Source organism: Patagioenas fasciata, chromosome 4, assembly GCF_037038585.1.
Source record: "Patagioenas fasciata isolate bPatFas1 chromosome 4, bPatFas1.hap1, whole genome shotgun sequence".
In the NCBI taxonomy this organism is placed as follows: Eukaryota; Metazoa; Chordata; class Aves; order Columbiformes; family Columbidae; genus Patagioenas; species Patagioenas fasciata.
Genome location: NC_092523.1, coordinates 30,723,576 through 30,743,326, shown reverse-complemented (window position 1 = coordinate 30,743,326; position 19,751 = coordinate 30,723,576). Strand labels below are relative to the sequence as shown.

General features: G+C 36.6%; 1 protein-coding gene across 1 annotated transcript in view; it reads left to right on the top strand.

Moving 5' to 3' along the window:
* Positions 1–472: 472 nt before the first annotated feature.
* Positions 473–19,751, top strand: part of DLC1 (DLC1 Rho GTPase activating protein) — a 232,547-nt gene continuing 213,268 nt past the window's right edge. The window contains exons 1-2 of the mRNA XM_065836115.2: positions 473–964; positions 16,725–17,889. Coding sequence (XP_065692187.2) covers positions 16,837–17,889 — 1,053 coding nt within the window. The 5' untranslated portion in view covers positions 473–964; positions 16,725–16,836. The remainder of the gene's footprint in view (positions 965–16,724; positions 17,890–19,751) is intronic.

The following is a 19,751-nucleotide window of genomic DNA, read 5'->3' as shown; positions in this document are numbered from 1 at the left end:
TGAGTAGGAATACAATTTTAGCAGATGCGTGTAAACAACATCTATGTAACTCTGTATATTTCCTCGTCAGAATAGCACTAGATCCTTAGTCAGTGTGATGTGTTGAGTTTAAACCATGTTGTTCTCTGCCTGTTTCTCACTACCTGGTGCCAGGCATTTTGGAGACATTCTCCTGTTGTTCTGGATAAGTGTTACCTTTGCACAAACATGAGCGATGTATAATTTTTTTTTTAAAGGAAATGGGAGGGAGGGGTTTGAAAACACTTTTACATTATGTAACTAGCACAGATCTTCCCATTTCAGAGGGATAGGCCAGCAGCGTATTAAGCGGAATGTCTTGAAACTCTCGGTCTTTTTGCTTTCCCCCCTCTCTGCGCGCTCTCCTCTCCTCTGCCTGGCGCAGGCAGCAGGCAGGCTCGCTCCCTGACTCTCTCTCTCTCTCTCCCTCTCCCTCTCTCTCAAAGGCAGGAAATACTTTTCAGGCAATCTGGGCCTGGTTGTTGAGGCCCCTTTCACAAAACATCAGCCTGAATTTAGTAGACAGAAGTCACTGGGAAAAGCTTGACAGGCTCGTGCTTAGCTAAGGCTCCCTCCAGCTGCAGAGAGTGTTTTTGTTAGAATCACACATTGAGTAAAACTGCTTAGAATAGAGCAATGATCTCAGTAGCGAAATCTGAACTTTTATGCTAGCAGGAGCTAACTGGGACTGGGCTCTTTTGTTTGTTTGTTTGCTCCTTCATTTTTGTTTTCCTTTTTTTTTTTTCCTTCTCTCTTTTATTCACCAAAGATTTTGGGGAGGTCATGTCCAAACTACAGATTCTCTTCATTTAGGTAAGGCTGTCTTGGAATTTTTCTGTACCTTAAACTAGCAAAAAAAAAAAAAAAAAAAAAGAAAGGAAAAGAAAATCAGCAGTATCCAGCACTGGAGCTTTCTCCGTTGAGGATCTCAGCACTAAAACTGGAGGTAAAAAAAAAAAAGTATAATCATTAAAAATGTATGTTTAGTTGTAGACTCGGACAATTCTGTTTATCAAAATGTGCCAGATCTATAGCAAAATCTTCTTGTGCATTTTTCTCCACCTTTTTAAAATATGCTTGATATGCTAAACTTTGTTTATTTGCATTCATATATAAATAGAGCTGCGTGGTCTTGCTTGCATGTTTTGAATGGACATTAAATAGGAAAGCTAGACATGTGAATGATTTCTTTTTTCACCTCATATGCCAACAGGGAGGGCATTTAGGGCTGTTTTTTTTCTCTCCCCCTTCTTTGCCTTCCCTTCCCTTCCCTTCCCTCCCCTCCAGCTGTAATGATGATGAGGAGTCTTTTAGGTAGATGTATTAGCTGTACCTCTGCTGGGCTTAGTCTCTAGTCTTTTCTCAGTCCTAGATGAAATTTATGGTGTAACTGACAATACAGTCTTAAATGTGTATGCTCTATATATGAATTTCCAAGCTTTATTTCTTGGCATTAGCTGAATTAGATCATTTTTACTATAATGAGGTTATTTTTAGCAACCTATGATTAGATAGGCAGTTTGGGGTGTACTATGTGCTAGCATTTAGAAGAGGGAAGGCAAGATACGGTAAATGTCTGCTGACTATCATTTTCGGTGAACATGTATGAATTTACTCAGTCATTTTCTTATCCTAGTAAATGTCTAACTATTAAAAATAAGAATCTGCTGTTAAAGAATTTAGGGGGAAATTAATGATATTTTCTTTAACTGATGCATGAATGGAGCTGCTGCTATTTTACGTAGAGGCGTGATTTAATTATTGAACTGTTATAGACATCAGAAACATTTTTCATGGCAATCTATATAGTACACTTTGTCTTCCTTAAAATCTAAAATAATAGTCATTGCTTCTAAGTAATATGAGAAATTCCTTCTTTCTCATGAGCATCATTAAGGCTCTGCAGAGTTATTGGCCAGATTGGTAACTAAACAGGAATCATCTGTTCACATATTTCAAGAAGTTTGTTTTTACTGAATATTTTTTCAAAATGATTGGTGAGCAATGAAATGACTTTGTGGTGTGAAAGGACGGGAAGGACCAGTAAATATTTCAGATCGGGGTCAAATACCACCTCTGCAATAGTTTGAGAATTGTACACTTCACTTTACTGCCATTCTGATGGAAGAAAGTTGTTCATGGTGGTCAGAAATGGCTCTGGGTTGTGAAGGACATGGCTCTGAAAGGGACAGGGAACAGCTAGTAGGCAGCAAGGTGTCTTTGGAAATGTCCTGGGTCGATATTGAAGTCACAATTGCTCACTTGCTTATGGACAGCCTTCTCCAGTTTGATGTCCTGGGCTGAGATGGCTGTGGTAGGTAGACTGTGGGACTGAGAAGTTGAGAGGAATCTAAACTGCTGAGTCTCTGCGTCACCCCTATAAAATTTGTGCTGGAACTTTGATGTCTCAAGGGATTTAGCATTAGTGGCTTTTACTGCGGTGTTTTTCCATACTTGTTCCTGTAAGTATGTGTATACGTACTTGGTGAGTCTTCTAGTTAGCAGAAGAGAAAACACCACATAACAAAAATAATTATTCCTTATCAAGGAATGACTTCTTCTGCAGCACTCTCTTCTGGGTTTTTAAGGACATAATGGCCTTATCTGACCTCACTTGCAGATGAAAATACTTGACACCTGAGACAGTGGAACTATAGAGTAGAAAACAGAATAGAACTCAGAAAGTATTTTCTTTTTTAACTTCTTATAGACTACAAGAAAATGTAACACAGCTGCCCGTCTTTTTGATTTAGAAGGTTTTTTTTAAAAGTCCTGAAGACAAATCATTCATAGCATTCAATTCCTAGTTCTACTTAGTCTATAACTTCTCTGTTATGTTATTCTGCTTTTGTTGTTTAAGGTATTGTTGTTCAATAACAAGTATTCATGGAAAGCTCACTGTCTAAACAATCCCTGAAAATTATTTTATAGATACCTAGCAAGAATGAACATGGAAAACGAGAAGGATACAATCTAATGTTTTGGACCTTGCTGTGTTCCTTCAGAAATGTTAATGTTCTTAATTTGAAACAAGAATGTAGCCAAAGTAGTTATACTAGATGACTCATTTGGACAATTAAGCACATGAATTAATGTCTGCAGTGCTGAGAAAAATTAACACAAGCGTTACATCCATTTAATGGAAATTATTCAGATAGTTTTCCCTCACAATAAATTTCTGTGCCTGGAAACTTATTTTCCTTTAGATCTTGTACTCATTGGTCTCCATGTTAAATTCTGTAATCTGATCACTTGAACAAAATAAATTTGACTGTTTGGGCCTAATTAATGGGGATCTCTGTAACAGAAATCAAAATGTATTGCTTCCCAAAATAAAAGGAAATGCAAAACTATCTGGTTGGGCAGGCAGTTTTTGAATAAGCAAGGTTTATAGTAATTTTTTTGAATTGCTGAGCTTAAAATAATATTTTAAATTATTCTTTATGTGATGGAAGAACAGAAGGATGTCCATTTTGGCTTTTTCGTATGTCTCAAAAGTTCATTTTTATTATTTTGATTGTCGGAAGTTATTTTTCTGTTGTTCATAACATGAATTATGTTGCTGAAAATTCTTATTTGATATAAACTTCCCTGTGGAGGGCGGTAACAGGAGGAAGAGAATTTATGAACAGTTTCTTCTTAGAAAGGAGATATATATTAGAATATTCTCTTTTCTGTTAGTCATCTGGTTCCATTTTCTGTTGTTTATTTGTCTGGAGAAAAATTTGAAGTTTATTTTTGTGGCTCTTTGTGTGTGTTCTGTTCTTTTTGCAAAAGAAAAAGGAAAAAGACAAAAATGGAGTAATACAGGGGTAAGAGCTATTGAAATAATATGTTCAGAAGTGCTAGATCTTGATTCCCTTCCTAATAGGAAAGAACTTCCGGAGTTCTCTAGACCAACCCCTCACTTAAAGCAGTGCTAAATAAGGCAGTTACTCAGGGCCTCGTCCACTTCTGTTTTGAATATCCTCGAAAACAGTGTGAATACATAGTAAGGACTTCAAGCTTGGCTGTATACACAGGTTTATTTCTATACATGTGTGTATATATATGTATGAGTACATAAGTGTCTGTACATATATAAAAATTATAGCCCAGACCAAATTTATATAGAATTTTCACATGCAAATCCTATATATAGAGTGGTTTTGAATGTTATTTTAATGGAAATACTTACCAATACCAAATATGAATATGTTTTTGGGCTGCTGATGGCACTTCAAGGTATTTTTTTCTACTTCAAATTTCAGCATTGATATTTGGTGATGCTTTTAGAAACTATTTATTTTAAGAACAGTCTGTTGGTAAAGAATTTCCAATCTATTACCATAATGCCTTGTTTCTCTTCAATGAGGATAATCACTTACATTGAAATTAGAAATGCCTGGAATTTTATTGTACATCAGCCACTGAATACAAATACATAGGTTTGCTTTAGGCTCATGTATCTACATTAAAACAAATTTAACTCATACAATGTACTCTTTACTTCTAGCCTTCATTTCCCTCTAGGCTCTTCTTTTTCTTACTCTAATTGGTGATTATACCCGGTGTCAAAATCCAGTAGGTTTAGATTAAATGCCCTTGAACTTTATCCCTAAAGTTTTTACACAGCTTCTTTTATTTCTGAATCTCTAATGGTTCTACCACCCCCTAGCTCACTCTTCATCAGCCATAGGTGTTCCAGTGTAGGTACCATGTCTTATTAGTGAGAGTTCCATACAGTCTATTGCACTAGGTTTCAACCATGACAATCTTTACTGCTAGAGTAAATGAATGTTCCAATTTGAACATCACACTACTTGTGGCAAGTTTGCCTCATGATCCAAAATTTTGCTTTGGAGCAAGGGGAGTCAGTTGTGAGATTCAAATGGAAAATTTCATTAGACTGATAAGTGAGAAATTTACCTAGCCAAAGCAGCTGGGGTTACATTATTACAGCTGTATAACTGTAATTTATTAAAGAGCATCCAACAACCTTAGTTTTGTATTATTAGCATCTTTGCTAAGACAAATAACAAAATATGAAGCTATTTTCTTCTCCTCATGAATTTTCTCCTGCAAGACACAGGCACATAATGGCCAAACAAGTCTTGTTTTGGATTCCCTGGTTCAGTCTGGAGCATTTAACCCTCTGCTTCTGAGTAGTTCTGAGAGGCTCAGTGCACTGGAAGTTGTACTGTTAGATTCATTACAAACTCTTTTGACCGCATATAAAGGGCAGATAACCCTTTTGATTTTGCTTGAATTGTTTATCTTCCAATAATGCTGTTTTTTTATCAGAGGCAGATAGCTGCTCTCAATTACAATGCACTAAAATAGGAAGTCTTGGCCGAAAGAATTATCTCAAAGAGCTGCACCCTTCACAGCAGAAGCTGCACTGGGAGGATTCCATGTGCAGAGACAAATCTAAATTTTTGTTCTGTTAATACCTGTGGACAGGAGAAGTCAGTGCCTTCCTAGCAGCTTCCAAACCTTGAGTCACTGATAGCTTAATTGGATATATAGCTTTTTCATGTTTTGTGAGAATTGGTAGCCAGTAAAGAAAATAGACCTGAAATAGCTTCCAAATTGAGGGAAGATATCTGCATGAGCTCAGGAGTCACCTGTTTTATTTTCGTAGTACTTGTGCACTCAGGAATAATGATTTCCAGGGTTGGTTATGTGTTTCCAGGCAGGCCACAGATGCTGAATAGGAGAGTGTCTTCATCAAATCAGGAGACCAGCTGATGACTTTGGAATTCAGGTATCTCTGTAAAATACTGTAGAGATGGTCTATTGACTGTAACAGTGATATTCACATTATAACTAGAGGCAGAGAGAAAGTGGATAAAAAGGTGAGATACAAACATGCCGTACAGAAGTCCTTTGAAAGATAAGCTTCCTGAATTCTGAAATAAGAATATTATAATGAAAAGTGATTAGTTGCATGCTTCTGTTATGATGCATGCTTCCCCGCCCAGTTTCACCAACCTAGGAAATAAATTAAGCTTTTAGATTCCCTTCCTTGAAGGAAGTGGTCTTAGCTGGGTCCTCCAGTGCATTTACAAAATGCTCAGTATGCACTACATGTTGTCTCACTAGTTTCAAAGAATTATCTGGTACAGCAGCCATTTTGACTAAGTTTTGACTTTCACATCTTCAGTTATATTTCAGAAATACTTGCTCAGTTTGCTATCAGTATGTTTTTAAAGGTGCATAAAAATGGGATTCCAAGTGACACGGTTATTGGTTCATTTCCACCAAAAAGCACAGCCTCCTCAGTAGTTATTCTCTCTAGACTCCTGATGATAAAGTATTTGTCTTTACCAATGGGACAAAACAATTTTCAACTCTTTACATACAAAGTATAGGCATGATAATATGAAAAATACTCTTTAGTCTTGTCTGTAACAGGAATGAAATTATGCCCCCTACTACTCAGTAAGCAGAGTTGTTACCAAAAGTCATTGTCCATAGTGCCTCAGATTTCATAGCTCATGGCTATTAACAAGCACCAGCAACTTTTCTTTAAATGGAAACACTATATTAGAACCTTAAATCTATAAGGCATCAGGAGTACGATCGAGTTAATTGATATTGTGTTCAAAAGGACCTCCTGTAGCTACAAAATTAGTTTTTTACTAGAGTTGGCTAGAAAATGGAATTTCTTCCATCCTAAAAAAAGAAAAAGAGATTTGGAAAAAAAAAAATTATCCTCATTCAGGATCAAAAATAATAGCCACAGTTTTCTGGCTTTCCGTGTCCTATTGGATGGCCTTTTTTCATTTCATATCTTCTTTTCAAGACACTTCCAGTAAAAGGAGGGGGGAAGGGAGTTGTAAGGAATTTGCCAACTATGTTATTTTTTCCTATTCTCTGGGATTAGAGAGCAGAAATTATTTTGGGGGAGGATGGTAAGTGCAATGACATTTCCATAAAGAAAACCTATGCAAAAGGAAGAGTACAAACCTTTACATCTTAGATTATTTTGCTTCATTCCAAAGAAAAAAGCAATCTGTATTATATTGCAATTAATATGTTATAATGTCTTTCAGACTACAGAATTATGAAGAACAGCAGATTTACAGATCACAATTGTTAGATATCCTGGCTCTGATTTTCTTCTAAAAATATATATATGCTAGAAATGCAGTTATAAATTTGATGGCTGTTGTCACTCTGGAATGATGCTGTGGTGAAAGTGATGTCTTATCCCAACAGCTAATAACAATTTAATGCTGATTATTAATATATTAAAATGCCATTATTACAGTAAAGTAGTATAGTTAAACTATAAATACTTGAAAAAAGAGTATTTCTCTGTTTTATTGACTATTCATCAATGCCAAATAGTACAAAATTATAAAGCTGGGTATTTAAAATTGTCTTTTAAATTGGTTTTGATTTTATAATTAATTTGATAATTAAATTGGACATAAATAATATAGATCTTTAGTAAGCCAAGTCTGGATAACTGTGGATCAGTTTGGATCCTGTCATTTTCCCTTTCTCATCCTTCAGCTGATCTGAGGCTCAGCACTGGAAACGAACCAAACACAACCAAGCTAAAATCCACTGTAATCACATGTGGGATACAAATAAAAGCCCTTCTTTGTATCATGACGAGCACCAGTAATACAGCTAAGTTTTGAGGAAGAGCAGAAAGTAAAGCAACTCCATGCTGTTTTGTGTGTTCTAGCAATAAATTAAGGCATATAGACAATGTTTGGGCTCATATCATAGGAGCCAATAATATTTTCACAAAACAAGCAAGATTTTGGATGTCTCTGAATGAACGACTTGCCAACTTAACTTTATAGTTTGGGGCATCTAATGTATTGAGATATTCTAATACAGCTGAACAGTATCACAATTTTTGTGACATATTAAATGTCTTTTATAGAAAGGATGTTAACCTTAATAGAATTACATGTTTTCACTGACAGTGAACTATAATGAACATATCTGACATATGTCGAAATCTATAAAGAAGAAAAGAAAATAGCTTGCTAATGGGAGGACGAAACTGATCCCCACAGGAAAGAGGAAATCCTTACCAAGTCACAAGAATGACTTGAGGTGCTTGGCTTGATTAATTTCTTGTGTGGTTTTTCTTCTATCAGAAATCACAAACTTTTTGCAGTGTATAATTTATACTTACTAAAAAAAAAAAGTTTCTGTTTTAATATTTCTGCTTTCTATTTCTACTTTGGTCCTCTGCAAGTTCATGTAGTATGAGGCACGATGAATAAACGTTCTCTTTCATTATTATACTGTTGGTTTTCATATGGCTTCTCTGTTTTGCAGGCAGGAAATTTTAGCCTATTTCATGGCTCCTCAGATAGAAGCTATACCATACTTTTCATTCTCTTTATTGTTTTTCTGCTATACTTTTTCCTGCTTCATTTCTCTTTCTGAGAAGAAATGACCATAACTGCATACAGGTTTCAGTTCTTGACATAATGAGAACTTAGAGAACATTTTTATGCCATTGCATGCTCAGTCTCTCTTTTCTCTATGTGCTACATTCTTTCTAATTTTTACTGAGTTGGTATTCAGTTCTAGATTACCAGCCACAGTGATTCTTACTTTGGGGATTTTTTTTAATGATTGGTAGCAGTTATCATAGAGGCTTTTATTTATAGTTAGAATTATTTTTTTACAACTGCATGCCATTATATTTATTGACATGGAATTTCATATGCAATTTTATCTCCTAGCTCTCCTCTACAATTGGGTCCCTTAAAAAACTTTGTCACTTCACTGCTTTTCTCCTTCTGAAGAACCTAAAGAGCACAGTTTCTATTAGCTGCCTTTGCAAATCTATTTATAATCTCCCTCTTTCTTAAATATATACACACGTACATATCTGCACTCTTGGTTTTCTTGTGTGTTGTTGTTCTTTCTTCTTTCTTTTTTTTTTTTCTGTTTTAATATTCATTCTTCATTAGATTTTCAGCCAATTTTATGCATTTGGAGACCAGACTTGCAAGTATTTTGTGCAGGACCAAGTCTCTATTTCATTTGATTTTACAATCAGCTTTTGGTGCACCCCACCATTGCTCATAGCACCCCATGGCTGACTGCAGAGCATTTCCCCATGTTCTTCCAGCCTTTTCATTGTGTGGAGATACCACCTGTGAGGCCTAGTAAGGAGATGGGGATTTGTGAACTAAAAATCCCTCTGCTTCCTCTTCCTTTTCATTGTCAGAGAGAAAAAAGGTTGGAAAAAGACTTTCACTTACCCTACAAAGGCTGTACATCCCACAGCTACTTCAAGCCCTGGTCAGGATCCCTTCTGGCTCTGTGTATCTCCCTCCTCATGTAAAGCCTGGCTTTGATTCCAAAGGTTGATTGGCTTGGAAGAACAACCCTCTTGCATCTCCTCACATTTTCCCCCTCTGACTTGCAGGCATTATAATTTTCCCTTTTTGTTCCCGTGTACGGAGGAGCTAACTTTGGGTACCTTTCAGAGTTACAAGTTCAGTAATTTCTCATTTGAGTACTGTTAACGGTTCTACCAGCTGGTTCCTTATAATTTGTGTTCTTGTCCTGAAACCTCTTAGAATTGGCATTTCAGTACAGCTCAGTCCTTATATTTATCTGAGGGCTGTTATCTGTTGCCACCTCTCTTTTGTTATTTGAACTACAGCTAGTCAGCAATTTGTGGTGCACTGGAACAGTCTATTTTTAAAATCCTATTTTATAGGGTATGTAATGGTAGGAATGTTCTTATGTTGCATTTAGTTCATACCTGCGTAATAAATACTGATACCAAAGTCACACTGTCTAATGTAGTGCATCTTTCTGTTGTGTATTGAAGGAACAATGCAATATCATTCCAATGCTAGTGTTTGAGAGTGTTTTGTAAGTAGTTGGGGTTTTTTACTATTTGCTATTATTTTTAAGCATTTTTACCAGAAAATGAGGACCAAGAATAATTCCAGGAAGCACTCTTTATTATGGTTCATATGGTAGAATGTCACACTCTCATGTTGCATAGAAATATTTCAATGAAAACAAAACAAAACATAATTTTCTGTAAAACAAAATGGCTATATTTTGTACATAGCTGTAATTTATTCTCCTTCATTTAGATAACTTTTGGGATCGGCACTTGTTATATTAGAGTATCACCAAATACTTAGCCTGTGGCTTTTAGTAATCCTAAATAATGTAATGTATCATTCAGTTCTTATCCACCTAGAACTGCATTATGAATACATTCAGAAACTCTCCCGGTCTGGCTGGCTTTGTATGACCTAGAGTATTAAGTTTCTGAAAAAATTTCATTTGGATAGTTATAGCTGAGTCAAACTGTTACCAAAATTTGTATTCATTATCTCACAGGTGACAGCAACTTCTAGTAAGAGACAAGTTATCATCCTAAATGTTATGTATCCAACAATGTTACTAGTATTACTTTCTCAGAATAAAAATCCATCAGCAAATTGTAACAAAAGAGACGGGTTAGGATTTTTAATTTTTGTCATTTGTTTCACTTTTAATACTTTTTGTCTTGAAAAGTCTGCAGAATGAAGCAGAAGATAAAAATTTTAGGTAAGCAGTGTCTAGTAAACTGTATTGTCTCTATACTTATATGGGTTGCATTGATTTGACTCTTTTAAAAGTTATTTTTAAAGCAGAGCCATATATACAGTCTACCTGAGTCAGTCAGTTTTAATATACTTGTTCGTCTTAGTCTAGGCTGGACTTTCTTAGCTTTTCTTGAAAACTCATATTATCAAGTATGCATCGCATACTTTCACAGAAGGCCCAACTCCTCCGTTGAGACAGCAGGACTCGCGCTATGGATTCCAGTAAATTATTAATTACTTACCAGCTTTCACTGCTACACAAAGACTGTACTTCTATTTCTGTCCACTAATTCATGGCTGAAAATGAACAATAAGAGATCTCCTCAAAGAAAAGTACAACTACTGTGAGAAAAGAGATGATTGAGCTATGTTTATCTGTATAAAAATCAGCATCGGCTATATTACTGGCCTGTGTTCATATTTATAATGTATAAGTGCATCACATGCATACACATGCAAACATTATCACTAAAATCTATATTACATATTTCAACTGTTTTATGATTTCAATATGAAGACATACTTGCCTTAAAAGTACTATGACTTTTCTGATTTTTAGGATAAAGTTATAAGTATTTTCAAAATAGTTATTAGTTAAAACAGTTTTAAATATTTGATCCTACTTTACTATCTTTTATATATAAAAGAAGTCAGGTAAAATGTTGTAGGGTATTCCCTAGATTAATACCCTACAACACATAACGTTACCTTTCTATTCTAGGACATCAGGATTTAGCATGGTCTACACCTATGCACTATAAAGGCTGTTTATATAGAAACTGCAGACAAGGTGAACCTCCACTTCAGTAAAATCCAAAGGGTGGTATATGTCCAGGAAACAAGAGAAGGAAGGATTGTAAATTCTAAAACAGGATATATTTTTAAATAACTAGTTGAGTGAAGACCTAGAGGCTTATGTTTTATCTCAAATTATTTGTAAACAACATTCCGTCTCAGAGCTTGGTAGGAATTAGTGAAAGAGCTGAATGTAAGCCAGACCAGGAAGATGTGAGATGAGTTTATAGGAAACAGACCCTGTTCACTCAGACTTCCTTAAACAAAGTTTGCTGCCTAGGGTCACAGACCACGGAAGATAAAATAATGATAACAAAATAAATATTTCTGCTTGATCTCCATTGCTTACATATTCCTGCTCTGTAAAAAATGTAATGAAACAGTCTTTCATCTTTGTGCAAGTTCGTAAACTAACGTTTTGCCTTATTTTTTCACAGAAAAGGGTTGTATCCCATATAAAATCTTAGCAAAAACTGAATTCCACTGGCAGGACAGTCGATGCTGTACTGCCTAGGCTGCTCTCTCTGAAACTCTTCTGCCTCTTGTACTTAGTAAATTCTCCTGTGTTCTTTGCAACTTTCTCCCTTCCAAACTTTTGCTATTTATTGCAATGTGGAGATCCTGTGTGGTGCTATGGATTTTCAGTAGGGTGGATTTAGTGGGGGTAGCCGGGTTGTCATACCTGGGTCAGTGGCTGTCCTCACCTTGGCCAGCTGGGGATGCCACCAAGGTGTCTTCCTGCATGGTGTCTTATTTATGTCTGTTTTTGCCATGGCTCTTCTATCATAATGGTGTGGGCTTCACTGCAGTGTCTTGTTTGATGGCTGCTGTTGATTGGCTCTGGGTTTCTCTCCTAACCCTTTCTTCCAGTCCAGAAAAAACAAAGTGAGGCCTGCTTCTGTGTCCTGGAAGGCTGAAGGAGGAGATGGACGACCACAGAGCCCTGTTTGTGTGCCTCTGCCTCTCCAGTTTTCTAACTGGGAGTTTTTTATGTCCTGTCTGTGCCACAGAAGAGGACCTGTGTCTCTGACAGGTCTGGGTAGTCACAGATATAGACATTTGAGTAAGTCTCAAGTCTTCCCCTTTCCATTCTGACTCCAACTCTCAGGTCCTGTTGCAGGTTGCACAGCTTTTGTGGGGCATCACTCATAGTTACTTGGGCTGTTTTGTTCGAAGATACTTCTTGCAGGCCATCACATTTCCTTGAGGAGAGAAGTGAGAGAAGATAAAATGCATCTCAAAAAGTGCATGGTACAGCCAAACCTGAATGGAATTCCAGGAGATAAAGTTGCTTCTCTGCCTGAATTTCAAAAGACTGGTGGAAACACTTTGATTCGAGCTTCTCAAAAAGAGAGAAAAAGAGAAAGGAAGAGAAAAAAAGAGAAAAAGAGAGAAAAGAGAAGAGAAAAAAAAAAAAGAAAAAAATCACAAGAGTTCTCCTCGAAGGAAAATGTTAGACAATGTAATTACAGGAGAGCCTACCAGTTCATCTTAGACATCACTTCATTCTGTGCTTTATGATTTGCAAAGTAACTATCAGTTCTGTGACACTTGATAGAAAATTTCAAAATATAAACAAGGATAAGAGCTTGCCTTATTTTTCAGTTCCATTATATTGTACAGTGGCAGTAAATTATTACAAAATCCATGTAAAATGACATCTTGTTTTGAAAACACTGTGAAGCATCACAGAGGGTGCTTGAAGGGGATTCTGCTGCAGTGTGATTTGCCACTGCTCACCTCCATTTCTTTTGGTCATTAACTGCCTACTGAGTCAATATTGCCAATATTCCTTAACTCACACTCAGGGTCAAGAAATTTTGATCAAGAAGTCTTTACCGCTCGTATTTTGTTTCAAACCTTGATTCTTCAGAAAGCTAATAGTACTAAGTAGCACTAAACTTACTACTATGGAAAAGTAAAAGCCAAATAATCTGAATTATGGGAGCGGCTGAGTGGACCGTACAATACTGACAGATGCTTTGAACTGAAGACCTTTTCACTCTACAAAACATTTCAACAGACTGCTAAGAGTTCTTCTGGCAGTCTTAAAAATCTGGAAAAATAAAGGTTTCTAGTTGTGGGATGGGAAGGAAGGAAGGAAGGAAGGAAGGAAGGAAGGAAGGAAGGAAGGAAGGAAGGAAGGAAGGAAGGAAGGAAGGAAGGAAGGAAGGAAGGAAGGAAGGAAGGAAGGAAGGAAGGAAGGAAGGAAGGAAGGAAGGAAGGAAGGAAGGAAGGAAGGAGACTGCATGGACTTGAGAGAGTCATTTGTCAGAGGACAAAAGATGCTGCATGTCAAGAAAAAAGTGAGCAGCAATAGAAGAAAAGCAGTGATCAAGGCAGGAAGACTTTCTTCTGCAAAGTGACAGTGCTCTTTGGTGTCTGACAGAGAAAGGGGCACAGTTATGAGTCTCATTCAGAGGTCTGGAGTAGTGAATCCTCCAAAGCGCAGTATATGTGCCTGCGTGTGGGTGCATAGGAAATAGGTGATCCTGAATATAGAGGTAGAAAGAGAAAACTTTCCTGTTTGGCCCATAACTCAACCAATTACAACAGAAGACTTTCTAAGCTGAATTGTGGCAGATAATGCTGACTTTGGGGAGTGGAGAGGGAGTGGAAGAAAAGTAAGCTTCCACCAAACTGTGGGCTGCTCCATCTGCCATGGGAATGAGGGGGTTTCAGAGACCAGTAGCTAAAGCTTCCTGGAGAATGGGGCGTGTGTAACATAAATCTTTCATATGCAGTGCTAACATAAACTCATATTTTAAAGAACAATGAAAGTGCCCCTGTCCTATATTTATTTGACTTGCATTTAAGCAAAGTATTTGATATTCTCCTGTTTAATCATTTTTTCTGCAGTCTATGAGGCAGCCAAAACTAGTGATAGTGCAAGTAAAACAGAAGGGTTCCTAAAGTAAAATTTATTTGTTTTTCATCCCCCATGAAATATAACTCTCCACATCCAAAAAATGAAAAACAGTAAGGGATCTGTTCTCCTCTTTCTGCACACATGTAACTCTATTTAGCAGCAGCAAGATTAACACACACCCATTAACTCTTTGAATGCTTGCCTTCTGTACATTAAGAGCAGCCTGAATATTGGGTAAACTGATGCATGTATGTTATTAGGAAGTTGCACTATTTAGTTTTTTACACTTAATATTACTGGTATCTTTTCTTGGTTTTCATCAGAAATTTCCCTATATGGTTGTAGCAACTGCATTTAATTTTCTGTAAAGTAGAAGGAGCTACTATTCTAGTAGCAGAAGAGAGAGAATCTGCAAATGAGTTGCACCCAGGTGTAACTCTAGTGGGTGCTAATGGAGGGCAGTAGAGATCATTGAGACCCTTTTAATAAACCTGCCCCTTTTCAGAAGTCCTAAAAAAACACAATAATGTGGTAAAACTAATTTAATTGCTTCTGAAGAACTTTAGAGTCCATCAGGAAAAGGTACATCAGAAGTTAAAAGTATTATCATTATTGATTTGCACTCTGGTAACTTTGTACCATGCACACTTAGAAATAGTAGGCAAATATAAATATGAGATGAAGGTAGAATAAGAATGTAAATGTACTGCAAAGGTATACAATAATTTGACTTTACATTTTAATATTTAGGCTTGCTCTTATATTCGACCAGGAAAGAAAAAAATAATCTTAAAGATGTATTAACTTCTTACTATTAAATTTTGCCTCTGAAAGCAGATAATTTTTTTTGGCCTGGCTCTGCATGTTATTTTCCATTTTCCTCAGCCTCCCACAAGCTAGTGACTTGTGCATGGCATTCTCGTACCTTACGAATATATTTTCTTTTTAAGCACAGTCTCCACAGAGGTGGAAAATGTGAATGTGAAATTAAGCTTGCCATCTTCAAAGAAGGTTAAAGATCTAGGAGCGTGTACAACTCTATCCTGAAAGCCAGCTTGTTGAGACATAATTTACAGAGGTTCAGTTGCACAGGCATAATTCTGCATTTCTTTCAAGATGAATACTTTTATACCTTCAGGCATGTGACTTGTCAAGGCAGCTTTTTGACCTGGTGGACAATCAGAATTTGCCTTAGCAGACTGAAATGACCCAGAACAAACTTGGTACTTAATCTTCTTTATTGCTGAAATCAATAAGCAGATCCATGCTAAGTGCTGACAGTTCTTATGTAGGGAGTGAAAAGTAGAAGCGTCTGCTCCTTGAACCTCTAATATTTTATGGGCCAGAAGTTTTATTTTGTTATTTGACAAATAACATGTTAATTTTCTTTTATAATGCATAAATTAATATTAGATATTTCCTTTGTGTTAATTTGCACATGTAATGTCACAAGATTAATGGATCTCAGATGCCATCACCCAGAAGGCCTGATACATCAGTCAGTGAGAAACACCCTCCAGGATAATTGCATGGGGAGGGTGGGCTTTGGCCGAGTCTGAGAGTCCAGGTGAGTGGCACAGTTATGGCTGACCACAATGGTTCACAAGCTCCCATTCTGGAGAGATCCATCCTAAAGAAGGGTTTCTTCCTTTCCTTACATTAGTAGATCCCAAATATATTCACCAAGTTCATTTGTTTTTTGGGGTTTTAGAATGTATTTGATATAAGGGATACGTCAAAAGCTTAAACTAGTCTTCGTAGGGTTGTATTTTTAATTACTACACAACAGCTGATTTCCCTGGAGTTTCACGTCACACTTGTAATTACAACTTGTCCTAAAAAGCATGAAACAATAACAATAAAAATGAGAGCCACTGAATAGGCCAAAGCTACTCATTAGACAAGTGGTTTAAAACTTTGGTAAATTTAGCATAACCCTCAAATTCTACTCTAACTCTCTGGGAAACAGCCAGAATTCTGCACTCCATGAGCATCTCTGCATGATGAAGAAATACAAAATAACGGTATGCAAAACAACCATAAGACAGAATGCCATTTATACCCATGGAAATTATTATCTTATGACAGACATGGTGAAGAGAGACTTACTGTCAAATTTTGGCTCTGGAGCTACTTGCCTTTCCATGCGCCTGTTTATATCATTTTTGTTTACTTGATATTGGAGAGTAATCAGAAAAAAAGTTATATTGAATTATGAGTCCTGTCAAGTTTTGTATGAAAAGTATTAAAACTTTAAACAAAACTGTCTTCCACATTCCTGTCCTTCTGGTCCCACAGTCTTATCTTGCTTTTACACTGTTGTTTAAACTGTTCCTTCCTTCTTAGTTTTTGTGGGGTTTTTTTGTTTGTTTGTTTTGGTTGGTTTGTCATTTCTTTGTTTGTTTTTGTTTTTTGGATATGATTCAATAACCCACTCTTTTTTTTTAAATTATTTTCTGTAGATGTTAAAATGATGAAAACCTGTTTCCTGCTGGAGGAGTGAGCAACAGCCATGACATCTCCTTTGGTCCTCCGTGGAAGGTATGCTACAGCCTGCTGCTGAATTGTTATGACATGTCTCTAGCAATCAGAAAGAAAAGCTGGGAAGAGCATGTGACGCAGTGGATGGGATTGGCTTTGGAGTCTGTGGAGTATAATACAGCATGTCGTCATGGACTTGTAGCTGATAACTTGCAGACAAGTATGGAAAAAGATGAGGTTTTGAGTGTGGACCGGAAAGAAAAATGCGCTTCATTTCCAGAGTGCTGTTATAGTGGAGAGCCGATTGGATTCCCTGCAAAGCAGCTGGGAAATGTTTCAAAAGAGGTGGATGAAAATGATAACCACGAGGATGATGAACATTTTCTGGAGGCCAGCACAGAAACTCTAGTCCATGTGTCTGATGACAATGATGATTGTTCAGCACTCAGCCTGGATAGTGTTAATTACCATATCATTGCTGTGGAAAGGGAACCAGAAGATGAAGAGGAGAATTTAAATGGAGCAGGCTCCTTAACACACATAGTACCAATAACAGAGGGTAACAAGGCAACTGAAGCATGTGTAATAACTGGAGATACAAGTAAGGAACCTGTCTGTGACACAGTTCCTAAGGAGGAGATGGAAGAAGAAAATGTTTGTGGTATTGGCCAAAGCCTGGAGCTTTGTGATTGTGAAGGCTTAAATGAAGTAGTATATGCAGAGAAAGAAAATCTTTCTAATTCTCTAAATGTGAAAGAAATTATTATGCCCGGGAAGCAGCTGCTTCATACTGCTGTAATTGCACAACAGCGCCGGAAATCTGATGCTTTTAAAGACGGGCTTGGAAAGTCTGAGTGTAATGTGGTAGAGAGTGGGATTTCTTCTGAATCATGCAGCAGCAGTGACAGACAACTATGTTCAGCAGCAGAATCCAGCGACTGCCTTATGCAATCTTCTCCTTGCTCTCTCATCCTGGCAGTGGAAAATGGTCTGGTTGAACGTGGTTTCACAGAACCTCAAGTGGCCCCTGAAAACAAATGCCTTTCAAATGTCAGTTCAGTAGAAGACATTCAGTGTTTACATGTAAGGGATCATTTGACCACACAAGAATATTCAGACAGTCAAGTGAAACTGCGCAAAAGAAAGGTAGGATGCTCATAAACTGCAGAGATATTTTTCTAATGTTTTCCCCCAATTTATGAAGATGATTCTATGACTAACTGATCGGAGACAAAATGTATTTTTCAGCCTTGTTTCAATAACTTGTCAGATTTTTCTTCAAACAGTTTTCAGAATAATGTGTCTATACAACAACTAAGTTTCATGAGCTCTTTTTAAGGTCTGAAATGGTAGAGCTGTGTATTTGGGAGGTGCTTTATGATCACTTTATTTTAAATAGATATATTTTATATACATGCTATATATGCTGTTCAAGGCTAAATGAATAAGTATCTTCTGTGGCTATGGTTTTATTTTTGGCTTTCTGCTAGTATGTATCGTCAGCCCTCCTAGGAAACAGATTGTGTCTAGAGGTTTGGAAGCCGTATTGAAAAAAGAGAACAGGGAAAAGGTGCAACAAAACTTTCAAAGGGAAAAAAGGAGTGGAACCATTTTTTAGAAGTTCTTCGGTTTCCAGCTCAGTCCCACAAGCATATATTCTTGCAAAAAAAAAAAAAAAAAAGAAATATTACTGAGTTTGAAACAATGTTCTGTAATTTTAAAGCAACCAGAGACTTTCACTGCCTACACAGAGTAAGAAAGAGTATCATTACAAAACTTCAGTGGACAGATTCTCTGGTAATAAAATTCCAATTGGCTTTCGTGGGAGGAGATGTGCTGGCTATGGTGCTATAGAATTCATCTTAAAGTCTGGATTTCCAAGCTATGCTGCTTATACTTGCTAATAACCAATTTGTAATTGTTTACTCCTCTCTCTGTCTTTTTTCATTTGAGAACATTCAGCTTTTTCTGTCTGTTTTTTTTAAATCTGGTTTCTATTAGTTGTGTGTTTTTATGTTATTTGTTTGGTTTGGTTTATGGGTTTGGGGTGGTTTTTTTTTGGTGGCGTGTCTCTCTTTTCTTTTTTTTTTTTTTTTTCCCTTCATCAGCTGTAGAGCCTCAGTAGCTGTTTTGCTAAAGCACAAATTCACACATCTAAGGTACTAAATGCCAACACAGCATCCTGAGCTGCTGGCCATTGCTTTCTTGTGTAAAACTTTTCTTAATATTAACATTCAACTGATACGCTTGAAAGCTGTATGTAACCTTTACAAAAGGTTTCAGAAGCCCTCAGAGCTGGTCTTCCTTTGGTAATTCATGTAATGACAGTTAATGTGATAACTGTTCAAATCTGAGTTGCAATTAAGAAATGGAAACCTGACTAGCAGTACAGAAATGCTAAACTTGCCCATCTGTAGAAGAGCATTCAACTGTAAAACTAAAATAATAACCAGATTAACATCATATTTGAGAACTAATTATTATAACTGTATGATCAGCTGCCCTACTTTAGCATCTCTTTTTTATTTCTTTTTTTTTGGTAAGCATAGTAGTTAAGTGATGCACACTTTTCATATGGTTAGCAAAGATTCATTGTTATAATAAAATTTCAAAGTCCTATGACTATCTGAAAATTCAGATAAAACTTGTTTTTATTATGTACAGATACAGTCACTGTACTGTGACTCTGTCCACGTTACCTTTCAGTGTATCATGCCATATTTTTTTAATAGCTTTGATGTTGCTACCCTGTTTCCCTGAAAATAAGACCTACCCCAAAAATAAGACCTTGCATGATTTTTCAGGATTTTTGAGGATGCTTGAAATATAAGCCCTACTCCAAAAATAAGTCCTAGTTATAGTTCATTTTAAAAGTCACTTTAAATAGTATTCAGACAGCTATCCATGTAAAAAAGTAATAAGTTTTGGAGCAAAATATTAATATAAGCCCCTGTCTTATTTTCAGGGAAACAGGGTAGTTTCCGTGTATCTCCTTGTGTCTTGTTTTG